At 40.6% G+C, this 23,187-nt stretch overlaps 2 protein-coding genes across 3 annotated transcripts; one reads left to right on the top strand and one right to left on the bottom strand.

The window, feature by feature from the left end:
• The first annotated feature begins 176 nt into the window (after positions 1–176).
• On the top strand, positions 177–18,805 carry pals1b (protein associated with LIN7 1, MAGUK p55 family member b). 2 transcript variants are annotated; one of them, XM_067572959.1, is made up of 14 exons: positions 177–409; positions 4,249–4,711; positions 6,473–6,681; positions 9,804–9,881; positions 12,328–12,435; positions 13,354–13,515; positions 13,961–14,038; positions 14,135–14,318; positions 15,554–15,622; positions 15,804–15,875; positions 16,553–16,714; positions 17,001–17,203; positions 17,508–17,618; positions 17,785–18,805. In XM_067572959.1, the coding sequence occupies exons 2-14, from the start codon at positions 4,384–4,386 to the stop codon at positions 17,959–17,961; spliced, it is 1,941 nt and encodes a 646-aa protein (XP_067429060.1). In that variant the 5' UTR covers positions 177–409; positions 4,249–4,383; the 3' UTR covers positions 17,962–18,805. The 2 variants fall into 2 exon arrangements, with proteins under 2 accessions (XP_067429060.1, XP_067429059.1); XM_067572958.1 differs by having other exon boundaries at positions 12,316–12,435.
• A 298-nt stretch (positions 18,806–19,103) lies between these two features.
• atp6v1d (ATPase H+ transporting V1 subunit D) lies at positions 19,104–23,169 on the bottom strand. Its single transcript, XM_067572961.1, has 9 exons — positions 22,926–23,169; positions 21,636–21,753; positions 21,120–21,199; positions 20,957–21,024; positions 20,820–20,864; positions 20,640–20,743; positions 20,148–20,214; positions 19,984–20,062; positions 19,104–19,826 (listed from the first exon to the last, which is right to left on the bottom strand). The coding sequence occupies exons 1-9, from the start codon at positions 22,964–22,966 to the stop codon at positions 19,682–19,684; spliced, it is 747 nt and encodes a 248-aa protein (XP_067429062.1). The 5' UTR covers positions 22,967–23,169; the 3' UTR covers positions 19,104–19,681.
• Positions 23,170–23,187: the final 18 nt, after the last annotated feature.

Raw genomic sequence — 23,187 nt, 5'->3', positions numbered from 1 at the left:
ACCTTTACCTACTTAAAAATTAGAATGCATGGCTGTTGTTTTGCTTATTTTACTTAAGAAAAGATCTGTGTAATTCTTTGACCTCTGATAATCACCCTTGAAGTCCCAGCTGCAGCTTGTGAAATACTGTTATTACATGTCCGACAGAGGGGTGGCGCTGTAGAGTCGCACTGTTGCCAGGGAGACGACTCAAAACACCAGGCGCAGTTTCACAGCAATGGCCACAAGTGTCCCGTTGGTGCCTGGACAAAACTCACTGCAGGGGCTGGACGAGGTCCCGTGAAGACGGAGACAGAGCCTGTGCTGTGTTATGACCACTTTCTGTTACTGAAACTCACATTTCAAGAGCGCTGGATTTTAAAGGAATACATGATTCTTGCCCATAACCACACAAGCCATCTTTGAAGTGGTGAGTACTCGCAGTCAGTTACGGGACAGCTAACGGTTATTACCGTTAAGCTACGCAGTTGACTGTTAGCGGTACCAGGCTAGTGAGCTAATTTGCTTGCTATTGTTACGTTAATGTCCAATTATACACATAAATGTGTATTTTTCTAAATAAGTGCACCAAACCTACTGTTGCAGCCGTGAATAAATATGCTACAGCGTTGTTCTTTTGTTAAAGTTTGACACAACGAACAATAAGATCCTCATAACAGCAGCTAAACAGTTGAAGTCGTCGCATCATGAAATAGGTCTAAGCTACCTTAACTAACCTCAAGCCACGCCAGCAGCTGCCAGTTGTTAAACCACAGAAGTATGACGAATGAATGAGACTATTTCTATTTTCACCCTCTGAATATGTGCATGGAAGTTAGCTAATAATAGTCAAGGATGTGGTGGTGGAGTTAAAACCCACAGAAATTCAGTGTACACATCATTTAAGTGACCAAAGCTACTTTTATGAAAACAAATTCTGGCAGAGGTGGAGAGTAACTGATTACAACTACTACAGGAGCTGTAACTGATTTACATTACACAAGTACTTTTATGGGAATATTGTAAAATCTGTAATTCACTGAGTAGATTTTTGATCTATTTGGTGAACAAAATGCAGAGTATGACACAGCCAGCAGGAAATTCCATGTTAAATTGTGATTAGAGTTGTAAGGAATTCACTTGTAAAGACATTACTGAAAGAAAAGACTTCATAAACTTCCCTGAAGAAAAGATCAACACTTTGAAGGGCATCACTCAGTTGTACAGTGAGCATGCCTGTTTACAGTGAGCTGTTCAACAAGTATATGTGACATAAACATGACTTCTGCATAAGTGACTTAACAGAATTGCTGGTGAAGGATAATCTGGTCCCCTTTCCACCTGCGAATCCTCGGGTCACACTACCTCAGAATGAGTAGCACTGGTATACAGTAAGTTAATTCAGGACAAGTGGTGGTGGCACAGTATATGCCGCATCATTTTACCCTCCAGTATCATCATGCACAGCAGCGGCCAAATCCGACCCTCCGGCAAAAAATATTCAGTGAAAGCTGAAGTTGTGACTTTCATAGTTCACATCAAAAGTTTAACATCATTTTTCACAAATCTATTGTAGATAATAAATTAAACACAAGGCTAGTGTAAATCCCGATGAATATAATCTTGTTACATCTAATACTGGCCACACACCAGGAGAGGCCTTAAAAACATGGCTCTGTGATGCTAATAGAGCAGTGCATCATACTGAAATTATGTCTAATAAAGAAATTAAATTTTAATGTGTGATAACACTGAACACTGTTTTAATTCCATAAGTTTAGTGTATTTGGCCATAACAGATTTGTTGTCAACCATAAAGGAAGCAGGCCGCTGTTAATCATGTGTAGATAGCCAATAAAGTACGTCTCTGGTCTCTCAAGTGCAACTCACAACTTCTTTTTTTTTAGCCAAATGAGTATTAAAATAAGCTATTAGCCCTGAAAAATGACATCTGCTCTCTGATATAACTCTAAATAGTGTTATAAATCAATTTTATTCTTAAAATAATACAAAGAAATATACAAAACATATAGGCATGTGTTTCCACTGCATCAGTTCCCCGTTCCCCCATGAAAAATCCTGGTTGAATCTAATTGCTGACAAATGCTATACAGTTAGCAGGCTGGCTGATATAAGCTTCACTGTCACTGTATAATCACATCACACAATATGATTAGCTCATAATTAAGTTAGCATAAATATTTCACTCTCTATGATCTTGCAATGGCCCTAAACTTATTCCACATATCTATCCAACACCAAACTTTACATATTTCCTTGTTTGTTATGTCTAGGTGTGCACATGTATTCATCCTAATTCCTCTACACAGGTGTCCCTGTCCCAGTATCCCTCCCAGTGCTGTTGTGGCCACTGAGCTCGAGTAGAGCATGAGATCCTAGGCTTAATTAAGCCCACAGGAACAGATGGCCTTCTGGCAGTCTCTGCTGTTTGTCAGCCGCCGCTCTAAACGGAGCTAAATGCTTCCATAGGGGAGGGGTTTGGGAGCTTGGACCAAGAGCCGTGGAGGGGGGGAGGTGGGATAGACCTGCCAGACGTAATTAGCTGTGGGAAGTGCGTAGAAGAGGGGGGAGGGCTGCCAAGTGGTGGTAGGTGAGTGTATGAGTGTATGACTGACTATATGACATAAGCCTCAAAATACCTTGAAAGCTGTGTTTATCCTTATGGTACTAGATGTTTTTTTGTCTATACGCACAGAAGGTTGTCTTTAACTGGGAAGTACTTTAGTAATGAGGGCAGTTCAACATCTAAATTATTATATTTTTCACATATCTGATCCCTGGAAAAATGCATTTTTGCAGTTATGTGTCAAAGCTGTAATGTATTTAAGACATAGCAGATTTGAGAGAGAAGCCTGTCTAAGCCACTGCATGGTATTTAAACAGAAGCTAATGTCATTATGTAAAAGATAAAGACATGCTTATAGCTTACGAGATATGTACCCTTGTTTTTGGCCTGTGCACTTTCACTCCTTACACAGTAACTGTTCTTGCTTAATGATTTCTGTAAACATCTCTGTCATACAACCAAATTTGCTAATCCAGATTAAGGCACGTAGCATCCTTAGAATAGATAGTAATCCACAGCAATCACAGCAATAGCAGATCAGGTAGTAGTAATTGTAGTAGTTGCGTGTCAAGCATCACATTCAAATGCAACATCTTTATTTAGAAATACGTAGATAGGCTACTGATGGATATTTCAATTAAGCTTGTTCATGAGGAGGAAACAGTTGGGGACAGGTGTATCCAAGCACAGGGCTGGATGACGCTGAACTGGAGGGATTTCAGGTGACTGAGGGCAGAGAGCTTTCCATGTTAGGAGTTAGATTAGTGGTGTGATTGATGAGAGGAGGAAGGAGCAAATGTTACCCTGATCAACAAGCAACCAACCGGAAAAGAAAATAAAGATTACAAACATATATTAATGTTAATATTTTTATACATAAAACATAGCATGACTGTGAGTTTGTAAAATATATCAATATGTATTGAGAAATTAAAAAAAAAAAAAAAATTTGTGGAGAAAAAGAAAGCAATTTAAATATGAAGTCAACATCTATGCCTAAAGAGCTGAGTCACACTGTTACCACAATTACACTGATCTTGACAAAGTTAGTGAAGGTCAGAAGAAGTTAATTACTAATATCTATTTAATTATTAAATAGATAAGGAAACTATATAAGGAACTACAACTAGATAAAGAACTATTTAAATTTTGTAAAATGAAAGAAATTAAATTAAAAGCAAAGCTGTATATGTTATATTACCTTAGACTATACATATGGATTTTACAAATGTTTGTGTGAATACAAAAATAATGACTTGTGCCAGCATTTCATATTGTGGTGAAATTGTGTCAAACTTTAAATTAACATTGACATTTGAGAGTCTTCAGCCGTAATCAGTATGAAGATATTTTTCATGGAAAATAAAATAACTCCAACTCATTCACCAGTTCATCATTGTAACCGGACCAAGACCACCTCTTCAATCTTCAAGGTCTCAGCCTGGTTGTTTTGGTCCACACCCGAGTCTGATTGCTGTACTTTAATCAGCCCAAATAAGTACGCCAAGGGCATTAACACTCCAGGGTTCGATTCAACCGAACAAAACAAGGCGAAGACGCCCTAAGTTGTCAGTATGTATTAGGTGGTGTGTATCGCATCTGAGAGTTAAACTTTTGTCTGCGGTTTCCTGAATAAAAGTGAACAAGAAAAATTAAATATTAACACTCTATTTGTATTTCAGGATGACTGCTCACAGAAAGAACATCCTCTGCTGGCATGATATGGCCCCTGATTTGAGCAGTCCCAGCACCGGTTCCTCATAACACTCAAGCAGATCTCCGTAAACTCTGGGTTGGTTTGAACTGGTGCAGCAAGGATGATCACGTCCCATATGAACGGTTTTGTGCAAGAGCCCTCTGGTCAAGCCAAGAGCCACAGGGAGAGGGCGGTGGACTGTCCAGGGGAGGAGGGTGGCCTTGTCAAATCTCAACACTGCAGTGCACAAATGGAGAGGATCCAGCACTACCAGGAGGAGCTGAGGAAGAAGAGAGAGGAGGACAGCAGGGCCAAACATGAAATCGACCCCAACGCTTCACTGAGACTCAAGAAGCTGTCGCAGAACCCTAAAGTGGGCATCGACAATCCCACCTTCGAGGGGAAGGAAAAAGCCAACAAAGACGTATGCTCTCAGGATCCTGTAGCCGGTGAGTTGAGATGAGGAGAGCGGTGAGAGTTTAGGGGTCTTTACGGGGGTCAAAGTGGGTGGAAGGAGGAAAGAAGGTTACAAAGGAAAGGAGCAATGCAGACCTCAGAAAAGAAAAGGGAGTTGTGAGGTTTTACAAAAACTAAGTGAAAACAAAAGGAGTCAGAACAATGACTATAGAGGGGGCAGAGGGCCATAGTGGAGGAGGGTGATGCGTTTAGCGGCTGTCCACCATTTCCCAACTGTTGACTGAAGAGCACAAAACCCATAATTGGTCACAGGAAAATAAAAAAAACCTTTGATTCATTTGTTGACTGTACTGACAACAAAAGATTTCATAGTGTGTCCACAAACAAATGAAATATTTTAAATTGATTTCAGTCATTTGGCAAAATTCACTGAATTTGGTTGATTACCAGGATTTATTGCAGTCAGTTATTTGACTCACACTGGGTCTTATTGCGTCAGTGTCTCGTGAGAACAGGAGTCACGGTTGCTTATTAGTGTAAGATGCCCTTGTAATTTTCTGGCTCAAAACCCAGGAAGATTGCTTAAAAACATTTGTCACGGCTCAAGGCGGAACAACAGCAGTGATTTTCCCGAGTAGAACATGCAAATAATACATTTTTATGTATATGATAATATTATGTACATCAAAAATATTAGACTCTCCTTTCTTACCAACACATTAATGTATGATAAATACACATTGGTAGTCAGTTTGAATGGGTCATTGCACTTTGTCCAACCTGACTCTGTGATCCTGCTCCCAGCCTGGTTTGAATGGACTGCTTTGATATGAAAATATCGAGCATGCATTTCTGTCGGATTGCTGTGCAGTTAATATTATTATTACATTGTAGGATTTCTAGGCCCCTCAACAATTAAATCTGTGCTTCTCAATCTAGTTGACAATACATATTACTGTAGAGTGTCAGTGTCATTGCATTAACGTTCTCAACAAGACCAAATAAAGAAAATAAACCTATAAAATGACAAAAACATATCCATACTGTCTGCCAGGATGAATCTCCTATTTAAACGCTGCAGAAGTGAAAGTCTGACTAGAATTAAAACAAAGATTCTTGCAGGCAGGGACATTTTAGTCCTCTATTGCAGAGACCCACACTTTGGTTTCTTCGCATCGCTGACTCGAGGAGAAAAGTCTGGAAAAAATGTCCCACTAAATAGAGTCCTGCACACCGGAAACTGGAACTGGAATACTGGGTCTAGTATTTCTAGACTTAAAATGTTTGAAACTCTAAAAGTCAACTAAATCTCTATATGAAACCAAGAAATAATAATAACAAAAAAGTACTAATAGTAACAAAAAATGTTAAACCTATTTTCCAAGAGCGTACCAGTAAAATTTAGTGTTTTGATTACGCCTGCATTATGATACGGGAAGACTTGAATTTTCGACCTCTGGAGAGGAAAATCTGCAATATATGGATTTGGATTATTTTCACAGTGCCAGCTCACCCTTGTTGTGGCTCCACCTCTGTTCAGCAATGTGTTTGGAACTACAGTTGTAGACTCAAGGCTTGTATGAAATAAGATTATCGATAAACCACAATCTGGTATTAAGAGGTCAAATGCAGGTAGAGTGTGCTGGTGAGAACGTTTGACATTACAGGCATAAGGAGATTTGGCTGCTAAACAACACTGCATTCACAAGAAGTAAAAACTTCCTGACTTCTGTCATTCTGCCCCTGTTTTTCTCTTTGCTGTTCCCCTCGCTGTCGCTGCCTCTCTTTCCCAGAACTGGAGGAGTTTCTGCAGGCTCTGAAGTGTGTGCAGCAAAGCCTGACTGACACCCAAAGCCAGCAGGATGTGGAGCTGGTACTGCAGCTCCTTGCCAAGGAGGACTTCAGGAATGCCTACTCCGTCTACAGCGCTGTGTCCCTGCAGATGAACAGAGTCAGCCCCTCCTCACCTCTCACAGTACAAGCACAGGACCTCTGCCAGGAGGTACGCATAGTGGTCATTTCGCAGCTGCCGTTTTCTTCTTTCAGCTTGTTAAAGCTGAAAACAAACATTTTGCGGGGAGCACTGTTCTGCAGTAAGAAATTACGGGAAAGTAACATGGGGTTCAGTGTAACCCTGCTGTTAGTATTGCATCAGTGGTTAGTTTATTCTGTTGCATCTTGTAAATGTAAGTAGTTTTAGTGTCCACAGCTCCAGGAAAAACTGAATCAGGGAGAATCACCACAATTCAGACCTGTACCTCATGAGACTACAGTGTCCACAGCGGAGGCAGCTTGTGCATAAAGGTGCACAGATTGTACTCGCCAATTTGTGGTTTGGACCTTGTTTCGCTTATATATTTACAGGCAAGCAGCTATGTGAGTAGAGAAACTGAGTGAACTCGGTGGAGCATGAGAAATCTTTGCTTAAGGTGATGATTAATTCACCAAAGCTGCCCAAAAGACAGCCACGCCAGTCTGATTAATTATGAAATGTAAATTGTCTTGTGGTTAACAAGGTGAGTGAAAACAAAAATGAGGGGATTTGTGGGATCTGGGCCATGCATGAAAATTGAGTGAGCTGTAAAAAAAATAGTTGAAAGAGGCACAGGTTGGTTTGTTTGGAAAAGAGACAGGGAGAAGGGCAGGAGAGGATAAGATGACAAAAGGGACAAGGAAGGATAAGATGGAAGGCATGAAGTGTAAGTAAGGTTTAGTATTCCAGTGGCTGTCAAATATATAAAACATCACAATCTTTTTTTTATTTGATTTCTGCGTTCACCAGCTGTCTCCCGAGAGTGACAGAGAGCAGGAAACCATCTGAGTATTCAGGTTGGACGAGGTGGGAATCTTACACACCTCACTTCCTCCTTGACACAACATGAGCCGGTTGATCCCTACTGAAGCAAAGCGACAGTAATTGACTTGTGTCCCAGCAGAGTCAAGCCTCTGCAAGTTGAGTGCTCAAATGCAGCCTGTCACACACACACAGAGCCCAGTCCTTGTAGAAAGACAGAAATTGTGATATGGTTTGCCACAAATTAGGTAAAAGCTCTATACATCTATGACAGGCTACACCCACAATAGCCACTTCATTAGGATTAGTGTCAACTCCTGATAGGTGTAACATGAAATAATGTAATACAGGCTTTTCAGCGCAGTCACACTGGTGCAGTGTGATTTTTAGCTGATGGCTAGATGTGCAAGAGTCAACCTTGTTTTGAAGAAACAGGCTTCTATGAGCTGTGTAGAGTTCATTCAGAGGGCATCCAGCAGCAGTGCTACTGCTAGAATTGTTATTCCAGTCTTGACAGAAGTGGTTTGAAGATAGAGGGGCTGGTTGAGATGATCTGTTTCGCCTCACACACACACACACAACACAGCACAGCACACAGCACGTTGTCTTCCTGCAGACAGTGAATCGGTGCGTGCACTCGCCCACCAGGCACAGCTCCCGAAGCGCTTAACAACGCTCAATGGTTTGAGCTGCAGTATGTCTAAACTAAGTGGCTGTGCTGTGTGACACTCAGATTGGCCCGTGGGTAAACTAATCTCCCAACAGCCCGTGGGACTGGCTGAGCGGCGCAGCACACCGCAGGAAGGAGGCCAGGATCTGGACGGCCAGAAAAAGAAACTCCAGCAGCTTACAGCAGTGTAGGCTGAGGCGCAAGCGCTGCTGGAGGGGGGGAGGGGAAAGTGTGTCACCTTGTTAGTGAGAGCTTCGATTAACGTAATGGATGAAGTAAGCTCCAAACAGGAGACGAAGAAGAGAGGAGAGGAAGAAAAGACAGAGAAATACCGAACTGACTGCCGTCACACATGAATAAAACAAGCCAAACCACAAACAATAGCATCTTCCCACCAGATGACAACACAAAAACCAAATGATTAAAATAGAACCGTATAACAAAGAGAAGGAAAGAGAGGGATAACAATAGAGCAGAGTGAAGCGTAACGTGCTGTAGTTCACATACTTTAGGTGCTTTCCAAGTGTATGCTTGTTAAATTTGGTTAAACTCACCCACGTCCACCCGAAAACACACACACGAAGAAGAAAGAAAATGAATCTGGTGTTTCGGATTGTATAACAACCAGTTGCTTTTCGGCAGGGAGATTATGGAGCACCTTTCCGTCTGGATTGGAATGTGAAACCCCACTGTGACTTAGTAGAGGATAGCAAAATACTTTGTGTCCACGTGTGTGTGTGTGTGTGTACATGCACGTGTTCTTATTTGTGTGTATGCATTTGAGCTTTTATTTTTCCTGCAATCCTGTCTAGACCCCTAAATCTTTTCTTTGATGCAGCTGGCTTGTTAATGAAGAGAGCCAGTAACATGATCATTAGAATATATGCCAGTTGTGTATCTAAACAGTTTCTTGGCTTTCTGCAATTAGATATTGGTGAAACTTGGTGAAAATTGGAGGTTAAACCTGTTGTCATGAAGAAAGTTAGCCAGTCCAAGCAAATAAAACAAGTAAAGTAAGATTGAAGTGGGGTATTATGGGATTTATGGAAAGTAGATAGTAGTAGTAAGCTAGACCTTGCACTACATGACAGGTAATGAACTATATGCATCTAGATAATAATATGTTTTGCTCAAGGACTTTCATTTATGTTTCTAAATTTAGTAAACTATGATAGCTGGAGAGCAATTCATATTGTTGGAAAACAAGGCATAAAATACGAAACTTCAATGTGACAGAAATGTCCTTGTCAGTTCAGTTTTAATATTCTACTCGTGGCCTTGTGAGGTTGCACTGCTCATTACATGCTAGAAAACTTGGATAGATGAAAAATGGAGAGTCAACATTGTTACTCTTGTATCCTTACTGCTAGTGGAGCAAATTTAAAAAGTTTTGCCTCATCAAAAAGGTTTAAGTCACAGTTTTAGTTAGCTGACTTACTTCAGTCTTAACTTGACTCAGGATCTACTGACTTGACTCTCAAAAATGTGAAAGGGAAGTGAAAATATTCAAGATTTTTAATCTGATAGGATTTTTTATTTGGAAAATTTCCAGATAAGATTGAAAATTTTTTATTAAAGTCTTCATTTGTTCTGAGTTGACTTTGTTCATAGTTCTTATCGGCAGTCATACAGCTCTGTTTGTGTCTGTATGTCTGTTCAGGTGCAGAAGATTCTTCAGTCCAGCCAACAGAAGGAGGGTTTGGAGCTCAAGGCTCTGCTCACCAATCCTCATCTCCAGGTCAGATTTCATCTTGCCAGCTGTGGCTCGTCATATCTCCCTTCAACCCACAATATGATTAACACTAGTGTGGCTCAGCCAGCGTGCAGAGCCTTACAGGCCAACTCATTTATTTAGTTAATATGTGGATAATTGGAATACTGGAAATGCAATTAATGTTATACTGTATTAATTCCAATAGGGTAATTGTTTCTCTTGCACCTTCCACTGGGAGGTCAGAGGTCAGGGTTAAGTATAGAGTAGTTCTTAACTATGAAAGTGAAAAAATGGTACTTACCAGCTCAAAGACAGCAGAAGGACTCACTTTGTCACCCTGTTGCCCTGTACTTAGTTAAAATTCAGACTAAATGACCCATTGCTCTATCATGATACTGTGCACTATACATCAGGAAAGAATTAAAGATATAAAGCCGGCACTTCATTAAGGAAGTCATAAGGTCAAACTGGCATCCCTTGAGCTGGCTGGAATTTATTATTTGGTTCAAGGACACTTGAGGGCCAGATGCCTGCTTTACAAATTAAATCTTAAATGACACATTCATTCTGTCTGTTGTTATTAGTTGTTACATAGAATGTGCAAAACTCAGTTTTTTCAAGGTCAACTAGTCCATGTTTGGTTCAAAAGATTAATGTAGTTTGTGTATTTGTAAATTTGGTTGTAGCGTGGGTCAGCCCTGGTGATTGGTGCCTTCTTTAAGTGCTTGTCAATTTCTTAAAAATTAATGTAAGAAAAAAAAGATGATGTGTGATGGGTTGAAGGTGGGTTTTAGGTTTACTTATATGTTTACTGTCAAATACAGTAACAATGTCAGAAAAATACCAACATGAAGAATTGTTTTATCTGTGTTCCATGTAGAATATCAAATGTCAAAAGTTTGGACACAGTTTCTCATTCAAGATAAAGTGTATAAGAAGAAATATATAGTCTGTTCTAGGCCCTTCTTAAAGGACTTGTAGCTAAAGTGAGCAGATACTTTAAAGGAGTGTTTTACACTATTACATTATCAAAACAGTTGTTCTAAACCATTAGCAAAAAGGCAAAATATCTGTCCTGAAACAAGTTTAATTTTGGCTGTGACCTGTTTAGTAATGATCTTACGGTAAATGGCCGAGGCTGCTGTTGCCACAGCTGACTGGACAATTTAGATGCTCCTCTTAGGTATGCCACGTGCTCCATCTTTAAGGAAAGGATTAGACATCACAGGTACAGGCAGGTCACCTCTACAGCTGTGTAAGGAGTTGCATTACAAAAAGTCTCGATATGCAACAGTGACAAGACTTGGTTTTGGTTAAATTGCGCACCTGTGTGGCTTCAGCTGCTGATTCTCTACATTTGTCAGCTCAAGCTTCAGTAATTCTTCTGTAGAAAAAATTGTAGCCACATTATCAGACTGTCATCGTCCATTAGCGAGGCAGAAAGGTGAGAAAAGACCTCAGGTGGATGACTCTGGTGTGATTTTACGGTTGAGGGTCCTGACAAGGGGGCGCCAGGGGTCTGATGTTTGACCCATGTGACTGTGTGAACTACCAGTCATCCATTGGGCCGTTAACCCCTCTAATGAGTCGGATCCATATAGCCAGCGGAGGCGGTGTGATGTGATGTGAGCTTGCCTTGTGGCACAGAAAGTGGAACAGATTATGCTGTCTCCTCTGCAGGGAGCAGAGGATCACATGAGTCATCCTGTAGTCTGTGCTGGTAAACAACCTTACACCCAAAACTAATGGAGACAGGTACATGTGTGAGAAGGGTACGACCCCCTCAGGTCCACTTCCTGCCTTTTCCTGTTTTCTAGGACAACGTTTCCTCACGAGCAGGGAAGCCAAAGGTGTTTGATGATTGATGGCGGTGGATCCTGACTCCTAAATGCAGGGGGAGATTAAGAAGGATTGTGTGTGTGCCAAAGCTTAGCCTGGCCTCCACTCTCTCAGGTCCCCTCCGCTGCAGGATAGAGAAACTAATTTGGACTGACGGTTATTAATTGTGGGGTACAAAGCACCTGTCACACTAAATGAAGTGAAGGACCAATCTGTGTATTATTTCTGGCTTAGAGGTGGGTTTGCTGACTGGGGTCATTAAAAAGATGAGGGGTCGGTTGGTTTCAGGTAGCAGGTGCACGTTAAAGGGAAAAGGTCTGGAAACTCTTTCGGTATCTTATTTTCCATCAGTTTACATCGACGAGTGCAAACCACTTAACAAAGTTGTGTCACGTTGTAAACCAAACTATGATCATTTTCTTTCCATGCTAACAATAGTAGTTCTAAAGAGCAGCATGTATGAAACCCATTTATTTTCTCATCCTCACACTGCCTCCTCTGTTATTCCTGTATGTCTGTTTCCATCTATTCTGTGTTTGTAAAAATTCTGTACGTACACACTGTTTGTCTGCACGCGTGTCTATGTTCTGTATGGTGCGTGTGTGTGTTTATGTGGCAGGCACTCATGCAGGTCCATGACAGTGTGGCAGTGCAGGAAATGGAAGAGGAAAACGTGACCCAGTACCTCGGAGAGACGGTTAAACTGGTGCGGCTGGAGAAGACCCGAGACACTCCACTGGTGAGACTAATCTTATTGAAGCACTCACACCTGCCGCCATCACTGTGTACTTACATTTATAATTTTTCACAGTCTCAGTCATTTAAAGTCATGTGAAGTTACGGTGGCAGCAAAACTCCAGTGTTTGGTTTGTCCATTCTGGGCTACTGTATAAAAATGGCAGTGCAACATGGCGGGCTCCGTGGAAGAGGATGGCCCCCTATTTAGATATAAAAGGCTCATTCTAAGCTAACAAAAACACAACGATTCTTATTTTCAGGTGATTATGCATTAATTAAAACATACTTATGAATATTATAATCCATTTCTGCCAAGTCCATTCCACTAGATGCCACTAAATTCTACACACTGCACCTTTAAATTGCTTTATGTTTCACAATCAACTTACAAAAGGTGCACTTACAGTTCTTATGTAAGCTGAGAGGAGGATAGTTGTGTACACATCCATAATCGTATGTTGGATATAATTAACAGTACAATGAATTAGAAAAATGTCCACACAGTGTTCAAATTGAGTTATTGAAAAGGAACAACAACAAAGCAGGAAGACAAATGAACCTGGGAAACATTAATGGATCATTAGTGTCCATGAATATTGTGTTATTGTGTGTAAGTTGTTGAAATAGGCTTCACCATGCTCCCTCCACCTCTCACATTTATCACCTGGGCGTGTCAGTGTCAGTGTATCTACACACCAGTCAGTATGACACCCAATTAGAAGCTTTGGTAATGGCACAATGATGTTCACATCTCTTTGTATTCTAGCTGTTGCCTCCTCCCTACATCTCTTTATTCTGTGTCATTTTAGAGAATATTCTGGCTTCTGCTTTGAGGTTTTATTTCATTTACATGTTGATTACCTCATCTGTTATTTCCAGTCATTTATATAAATTCTGCATGTGCGTGTGTGGCCCTCAGGGTGCGACGGTACGTAACGACATGGACAGCGTGGTGGTGAGCCGCGTGGTGAAAGGTGGGGCGGCAGAGAGGAGCGGCCTCCTCAGTGAGGGAGATGAGATCCTGGAGATCAACGGCGTTCCTGTTCGTGGGAAACACGTCAATGAAGTCCACGACTTACTGGTGAGGACCAGGAGGAGTGGTGTTCAGTAACATCCAGTTTAGAGGAATGGTTTGATTGTTTACTGTAAATCATGGGAAATTTCCTCAGTTACAACATTATCTTGATTTGTAGGAAACTTTTAGAACTTTTAGAATTCTTGAATTATGCACATTTAATGCTCTAAAAGGCATCAAAATTTATAAATGGAGGTTTTACTTTTTTGAGTTTAATTTGAATGTATAAAGTATTGAAAGATTCTTTAAAATTTAAAATAAAGCCTTCCGGTAAAGACAAGGGCATCATAGTCACTGTACATCATTATATGTATTCATTTTAAGAGATTGTTCTTATCAAACTGCATAGCAATGAAATATTGTTAACCGTTTGAGCTCCTAAAAGAATTTTGTTTAATGGAAATGCAGTCCCTGTCATGTTTAATTCATTGCATCTCATCTTTTCCATCAGCAACAAATGCACGGCACCCTGACCTTCCTCCTCATCCCCAGCTCTCAGATTAAACCTGCCCCTCACAGACAGACGGTGGTAAGTCTCTAATGATGTGGGTGCGTGCGTGTGTGTGAAGACGCCTGTCTGCAGTGCATGCCACGCCAACCTTGACGTTGTAAACCCTGCCCTCAGATGCACGTACGAGCTTACTTTGACTATGACCCATCTGATGACCCCTTCGTGCCGTGTCGGGAGCTGGGCCTCTCCTTCCAGAAGGGAGACATCCTCCACGTTATCAGCCAGGACGACCCCAGCTGGTGGCAGGCCTACAGGGACGGAGACGAGGACAACCAGCCATTGGCTGGACTCATTCCAGGTAGGCATCAGACCGAGCATGAATATCAATATGTAATTTATTGCTTCATAAGGGCAGGATACAAGTGGAAGGATATATTTCTACTAATACAAGAAATCTAGAAGAATCATACAGTAAAATGTATAATTATGTGCTTTGTATGTTTTGTAGTGTCACAATTTTTATATTTGTATACAAATGACACGTATAAACATGTAAAATATGGAGTATAAAACTAAATTACACAGTATAAACTGTATAAACAAATACACATTGCATACAAATCATACAGTTGTTTATTGTACAACATATATCTTATTATTCTTATGCATGTTCTTTGCACTTTGCCTCTTCATCTGGTATATGTGTCATGCAATATGGAGCAACAAGATGCATACAAATGCAAATGAGGTAGTGCAAGGCAACATGTTTGTATTTTTGGTGAAAACTGGGTCTTATACTCAAAAGATAAAGCAGTTATTCCATCAGTAAAAACAAATGAAATGTGACACTAAAATAAATACCGGTAATAACGCTGAACAATTAGAATAAATATGTTCAACATTAAGAACATTAAAGAATATCTAATCACAATAATGACCAAAATTGAATATTAGTAAATAAAATCCATGATACACATGTAAATTAATAATACTTAATACCAGTGTATCATAATGCATAATCTACATAAGACAACCTCTCATAATATCTATATATTGATATATCAATAATTTGCTCCTAATAGTAGGTGGCAGTACTATCAGGAAAGTACTTAAAAGTGTGACTAGTAAGTACCCTGCCACTATCTGAGCCATCCTGGCGGGAAACACCACCCATCTGGCATGTTGAGCTGATTAAAACAAACACTTAAGAATTATTGGCATTTACTCTTTGACCTGTTGTGGCCGATAGAAATTGAGGTTAGACACTGGAAATGGAAAGCGATATTTTTTGCCTGTTCCTTGACTTGTCTGGGATGTCTTGGAAATCTATGAATAAATAATTCTATGTTTAGAAAAGATTAAAGTTTGGAAATGTATCGGTTTGTAGTTTTCATCTTGTACATAGTGATCCAGTCCAGGCAGCAGTGCATGTTTATTAAACACCATCCAAAATGTTTACATCCATTAAAATTTAAAGTGGAAATGAATATGGGCTTTTGGAATAGAAAACAAACTGTATTTGTGCTTTTATAGTTACAATATTGGATATATGAGAATACAACTGATTAGTTTGTTTGCGGTTTTCTCTCTCAGGGAAAAGCTTTCAGCAACAGAGAGAGACCTTGAAGAAAAGTATAACAGACAGGAGTCGAGAGCAGCAAGGTAAGAGCGTTATGTTGAAACACGCAAAGTTGGGTCAGAAATAGATATGACTCAAACTCAAACATTTTGCATCAACTCTGATTCACATAAAAATGGAATTTGTGGCGTCTAGATGGTAACCAAATGAAATGATAATCCCCCTTCTAAAACGCTTTTTTTTTTTAACCTGTCATTTCTCCAGGGAAGCTTTGGTATGTAAAGAAAAGCAAGAAACAGAGGAAGAAAAGTGCATCTACCTTGAGCAAAACTACCGGTAAGACTCTACTTTTCCTTTTTTTTTCTCCGTCTCTCAACAGCAGCTGAACAGTTTGAGAAGCGGGTTGCAGATCTGTTAAGAAGCTATGCACTTATCCCACAAAACGTCTCCTACTGTCGCCGTTCATTTTTCACCAGTGAGAGACTGCTTCTGTACTGGGCAGCTTCCAAGTGTCAAAACACTGTCAGTATTTAACCCCACACATTAGCAGGAGACATGTCGACATTGACATCTCCCAGCAGCTTGTCCAAACTCAGTGTGTCACAGGTCAGATTAGCCCCGTCTTCGCAGAGGGGATCAGAGGACACACCAGCAGGTGCCTAAATGGCTTGAAGGAACCTGCGGCGTTATTTGTTCACACATAGAAACACACAGACAGATAAACAAACAGCTCCAGTAGAACTGCTGATAGTAGAATGCTGTGGTTGTGTGTTTTTGTTTGTTCAGCGACATATATGACGCAGGAAAAAGTCTTGATCCATTGCAAAACTTGCAGTGAATAACACTTATAGTTGTTTTTATCGATCTCCATATCCCCTCACTTCTTCCCAGCCTCTGCAGAGAGGTCAAAGGTTAGACTTTGTCACAGAACAGCCTGAGAGTTAGAGGGGATTTGATATGTTGATCAGGGATTTTTCAGCAGGACATTAACCCCTCCCAAACTCTCTCTTCAGACTACGATGACATCCTGACCTATGAGGAGATGTCCCTTTATCACCAGCCTGCCAACCGTAAACGTCCCATAGCTCTGATTGGTCCCACAAACAGCGGGCACGACGAGTTGCGTCGGAGGCTTCTGTCGATTGAACCGGAAAGGTTTGCCGTCGCCGTTCCACGTAAGTCCACAAGTTGTCAAGGCCCGGGGACGCGGTTATTGTCAAATATTGTATTCACCAACAACTGAATTCAAGATTTCAAATGTGAGACCAAACTAGTATTGTGATTCTGCAAAGAATTCAAATCATTTGACATTGAACAACACTGCACAAAAAGCTCCAATTACCATTTCTGTCCTAGAATAAAATGTAGGAACTTAAAAGAGACTTTACGTGCAAGTTTAGCTTTGGAATTTTTTGCAAAAGTCAAATCCAACCTTTTTTTTTTATCCCTTTCATGGCTCAGACACAACCAGAAACGCAAGGATACATGAGCGGAATGGACGCGAGTATCATTTTGTGAGTCGGCCTGGCTTCGAAAGCGACATGGCAGCAGGGAAGTTCATTGAGTCTGGGGAGTATGAGAAGAACCTGTACGGCACCAGCACCGACTCAGTCCGACACGTCGTCAACGCTGGACGCATCTGTTTGCTCTGTCTGCACACCAGGGTAGGACGCCTTGTTAACCTTGTTCCTGTCGGGACGATTCTCAGCATCACATCTGTCTAAAATGTTGATTATAAAGCTCATTTTATCCCTTTGTCTTGATTTTAACCCTTGTGGCCAGAACATAATGACCCCTTGTCATGTCCTGAACATAAATCTCAAATAGCTGTTTTTGTGTTTTAGAGTGAGTGAACTTAAAACCATAGTGGTGTTTGTTTTGGTCTTATTTTAGTCCTTCTTCTTCTTTCTCTTGGTCTCTCTTCTCCTATATTATATACTTTAATGTCTCTGTTCTTCCTCCTCTCAGTCGCTGCGGGTGCTAAGATCGTCCAACCTCAAGCCCTATGTCATCTTCATTGCTCCTCCTTCTCAGGAACGACTACGCACCCTGCTGGCCTCAGAGGGAAAATCACCAAAGGTATCCACTGCAGTTCACTCTTAGAAGTTAAGAAAATGATTCATGCAGTTATTTGCATGAAAAAAAATTACATCCTTTAGCAAATTGAAGCGTCCGACAACATAAAAAAGAGTCACCTCCTCTTCTTCTTAACTTCTTAAACTGATATCTTGTTTTCTTCGCACAGCCAGAGGAGCTGAAGGAGGTCATTGAAAAGGCCCGGGAGATGGAGCAGAATTTCGGCCACTTCTTCGACGCGACCATTGTGAACACGGAGCCGAACCAGGCTTTCCACGAGCTGCGCAGGCTGATAGAAAAGCTGGACACTGAGCCACAGTGGGTGCCCACCTCCTGGCTGTGCTAGAGGTCACAAGGTCTCACTTCAGGGAGCCTCAGGGCAGAGGGGGGAAACAGAAGAACAAAAGTGAATGTTCCTGGGGGCATGATTGGAAAAAAAAAAAAAAAGGAAGGACAGTGGTAAATTGTCACTGGATTTTCACTTGCACATTCTCCTCGTTTGTAGAGGAGGTGAACATTAACCACATGTTGCAGGGATGGACTCAAGTTTCTTACATTTCTTCTCGTCGGTGTGTCTTGTCTTTGTGGGTGATTTTTTTTTTTCCTTCTTCTTTGTTTTCTGAAAGTTCTTGTTGATCTGACAGGTTTATGCAAAGTCATTTATCAAACAAATAGAAATACTTCTATCCTATTCTTAAGTTATTTAAAATTGTAAATACATATTTTCTAGACCAAAGGATCAAATATTTTATCGTTACATTTTGTGTGTGTGTGTGAATATACAAAACGGTACGCTCAGCTTGGAGAGTGTAAACGTCACAAGAAGCGCTCGCTAAAAGTGTCTGCAGTGTGTGACGTCTTCCTGTCAGAGATACAGAAGAAAAACTGCGCAGTTTTGGGTCGCTTCCTCTGCACCAACGTCAGTATTATTTTGTTTTTTGTCTTGTTTACGCTGTGATGACAGTCCTCAAATGAAAGGTTTTGTCTCTGACTGGTTATCATTACTATCAGTATATCATGCTGCAAAGTACTGCTGAGATTGATTCGGAGGTTTTTTACCAGTACTATATGAACAAGACACTATATTATCAGTTAGTGTAACTCGAAACTGCATTGAGTCTTTGCCGGGTACTTACATCATAAGCACAATTCTGGAAAAGAGTGTTAATAAAATCAGATACATATGTGAATGACTGGTGTATGTATATGCTCTGATGTATCTTGGCAAACTGTGTATTCTTACATCAGAAGAAATTGTATTTTAAATTAGCTTTTATTATCACAGAAACGCACTAATTCAACCCTTACCAACGCCAAACTAAAAATAATGTGTTAAATATCACATTCTGGTGCAAAATGGCTGCCACTCCTCACCCAGCTGAGTCTCCTAAACACTTTCTTCCTTGTGGACAGAACTGAAGAGCTTCTGCATTATTGCAAAGACCACTTGTAGCAAACTCTAATCTTAGCAAGAAAATCCAGGCAATGTTTGAATGTTGAGAATACCTTTATTAGGATGAAGTGTTGGACTTTGTTGATTCGCATATCACGTTTTACAGCGGGGGGTCACGGGAGGTTCTGGTGCAACAGTAAACATCCTCAAATGAGGTAACGACAACCTCAAGATATGAGGTCAGCAGTGGGGACGGGGCCTCCACGACACAGACTCACACACTCTTTGAGATCTACAACCACCTTTAGCTTTACAGCATGCAAATGGCTCTAAATGTTGTGAGGAAATTGAAATATATACAACTTGATCACACGGAATGCTTCTTAGATTTAACTCGCAAAAACCCCATGTGTTAACATACATAATATTCACTTTTAGATTATTTTGATTATTTTGACTTCCCTTGTGAGGAACAGCCAAGTGCGGTGAGACACTCTGGTTCTGTACAGTGACAAATCTGGAAACGCACCAGTACCTTCCAGCACCGAAGAACAATAAAACAAATCATCACAGACAAGTACACAAAAAACAACTTTCATCACTTGCATGAGAGGACACAGACTTGGCCTGAGAGGCACAAAATAAATAGGTTGAAGGGTGCCTGACGAGCACATCACTCGAACAGCAGGTCTTCATCCGTCTCCTCTGTCAGCATGTTGGCGGGCTCTGCGATGGGACCCAGTTTAGCCAGGCGGGCGGCGATCTCACGTTCTGTCTTTTCCCTGAGCTGCTTCTTCTTCTCTTGGATCTTCTTCAGCCTGGAAATATATGGAAAAGAAGATTAGGTGGCCACAAGAAGATGGGAGTTGTGAGGCTATTACATGTCTAATCAGATAAACATTTCATTTGAAAATTGATTTTTTTAAATGTTATAATAAGGATGAAAAAATATTGGGATTTATTAGACAGTTTTACCTGTAGAACTCCTCTCGTTCTCTCTCATCCAGCTCTGTGATGATGTAGGTGAGGGTGCGATCGATCCGGGGGATAATCACTGAAAGGTGCGCATAATACCAGATGAGCTCTCATAAATTATTAAAAGAAAAAAGGCAACAATTTGATATGAAGAGTGGTTTTACCATGCTCAATAGCATTCACACGGCGGTTGGTAATCTTGATGGCTTCATCCAGAGTGACGAAAGATGTCTGCAGACAGAAAAAGAGAAGGATTTTTCAATAAGTAAATGCCAGGTTGGATCAGCCGAAGGGATGAACTCTCGCACAAGTGCATTAGGGTTAGCGCTATGGTTTGGGTTAGGGCTAAGGTTGGTGCTAGACTGGATAGGCCGAAGGATGATTTGTGAAACTCTCGCAAGATTTGTATCCTAACCTAAACCTAACCACATTTGCGAGAGTTCGTCCCTATGTCCCATCCAATCTAGCATTTAGGCCAAAGTTAGGGTTAGGGTTAAGGTTAGGGTTAAGGTTACACACACAATGAAGAAATGCAATACATAGAAGTCTTTTCAACCTTTTCCAATCCATCATGTTTTTCCACCCAAGAAATGACCCAGAAATGACTGTGAGAATGGATTCATTAACCTTGACTTATCTGTAACAGCACCCCCTACCTGTAAGGAGGCCAACTCCACCAGCAGCTCCACAGCTCTGCCATAGTTCCTCTTCAACCTGGAGAGCTGCTCTCCTCCTCTGGCCAGACCAGTCAGCTCATAACCTGACGAACATAAAGAAGGTGAGAACTCTCTGCCATTAACTAATCAAAAAACTCATTTTTATTATTTATTACTTACTGTCCCCGCCTTCTTGGTAGTGCTCAAAAACTGGAAGGGTGACACCTGGAGGAACAAAACACAGCACGAATAAGAACTTGTCTCGGCCCTTTGACGGTGATGATAAAAGTGGGAAGATGGACATTTTAGAAGCTGACCTGCAACGTTATCTTTCTTGGCTCGGACCTTCACCTGAGCTTTGTTGACATTCTGGATTACAGTGGTGCTGCGGACAGAATTACAGATTACAGAGGAATCGCAGAGGCGTCTTCTCTGTGCCTGAAATAACAAACCGTAACATCATCTTACACTGATTCTTACCTGAAGTCTCCAGCTGCGAATTTGGCTTCAGCCAAAGAGAAGGCCGCCTCTCGCATCACTTCTCCCATATTGGTCTTAGTCTAAAGAGACAGAGAACACAATTCGGACTGATGTGAGAAACTATTGCAGTCTAATACAATAAATGCAATAAATACTACCTTCATGAATACCTATCTTCATGTTATAATGTTTAGTCGTTACAGTCTTTACTCAGTTTTACACTGTATTTTGTGGTGCTGTTGAATTGCATTGTATTGTACTGGGAGGTGTTTCTAATAGTTCTTCCACTCGATTAATGAGGGTAGACTAAATATTAGAAACACCTCTAATTATAAGGCAATGCAATTCAGCAGCAACTCAAACTACATTGTCTAAAATTGCCATAAAGTTGAATGAACATTTTTCTCAAACAGTGTCAACAAAACGTGAACATTACAGGTCTGTCACATTAAGATTTCATTAATTTTAGTGAGTTGCGTCGCATTTAAAGTGTAAGTGCATTGAAAACAAACTGACTTCAATAATTTTACGAAGAATTTGACGAAATCGCATTGAGAGGGCATCGGATTTCTTCTTCAGCAGGTTGCGGCCGGTCTCCGCTCCTTTCAGCCGAGCCTTCATGATGGTCTGAGCCCTGCAAACACAAAACAAAACACACACATGAATGTTTTATTTTAAAACTGCCAATTACATTACAAACACACAGGATTCACATAGAGATTATATATGTGTGTCTGAAAAAAGGTTCCAGTTGTTTAGCTTTTTTTTTTTTTTGGTAATCCTGCCAATCATAAGCCATTAACAGACAGTTTGTCTGTAGTTCCTCTTCATCATGACCTTGACCTTCAAGGAATTGTTTGGCTGTATTTGACTGCAAAGGAGAAGAGAAGAAGATTATCCTGGTATTGCCTTCATAGTAACATCATCTGGAGTAGCAGAAACTGGACGTCTTTGGTTTGTGTTGTTGTTTTTATAACTAGTTTTCATCATGTCACTTAGTGTTAAGGTGTTATAAATGACTCAGGTGAGGCATATCCTGTGCAGGCAGACTATCACAGATAATGTGATAATGACTGTACTAAAGTTCGGCATCACACAAATTTTGTAATCTTTCTTGTGTGCTTATTTTCATACAAAATACATGTGTGGATGTATATAATCAAATCAGATTTTCCATATTTCTGATAAGCTCAAATACTCCACAATCTTTCCATGTACCACATGACAACTGCAGAAGTACCTCCTGGGATACTTGTACTCCTGTTGGGGAATGATATTTGCAATCAGCGGCTTCATAATTGATCAGATCATCAGGTGGAAAAAAACTATATCCATGTACAGGTCAAAAACACAGCCAATTTCTGGGTTTAAAACGTCTCTGTCACATACAAAGGCTTCAAAGAAGCTGGTGTGATTGAATCAATGTGGTAAAAATGATTGCAACTTGCAGACAACACAGGGAAATTCACTTATTAGTAAACACTCAAGTTACACAATGTTAAAGTCAAGATTTATACTATCAGTAAGTTTCAGACACCATCTCAGACTGACAGCTCACCCTTGGATCATGTTAGAAAGCATCACATGATAACAGAAGGACTCTTCCTCTTTTAAACAGCAACCTGGCACTGATATAAACTAAAATAAGGTTTAGATCACAATGCAGAACTGACTCATGGATACATGCAGATTGGAGCAAGAAATTGTCAATCTGAGAGACTGGAAGACAACAAGTCAGCAAAATAGCATAATAATAGTTGGCTAGCTACAGGGTTTTAGCAACTCGCTACCAAACAAGCTGCTTACATTCTGGAGGGGAATACGTCGATCCTGTCTTTTCCAGACATCTTCTTGCCGTTTGGTCGATGATTGAGGTCTTCTGTTCACTTCCGTTAACTCAGATAAATACTTAAAACGTTATATTTTAGTCTAATCTATTAACATGCGCGTGTAATACTAATAACCGTTGTTCTTCATGCAGGATTAGCTGTGTAGATTGAGGCGATGTTTCGTGATCTTGTCCGTCTCTCTCCCTCTGCGTGATGATCAGCTGGCCTCTGGAGGTCAT

Source organism: Thunnus thynnus, chromosome 18, assembly GCF_963924715.1.
Source record: "Thunnus thynnus chromosome 18, fThuThy2.1, whole genome shotgun sequence".
Taxonomy (NCBI): domain Eukaryota; kingdom Metazoa; phylum Chordata; class Actinopteri; order Scombriformes; family Scombridae; genus Thunnus; species Thunnus thynnus.
This window is presented reverse-complemented; position numbering and strand designations above follow the sequence as displayed.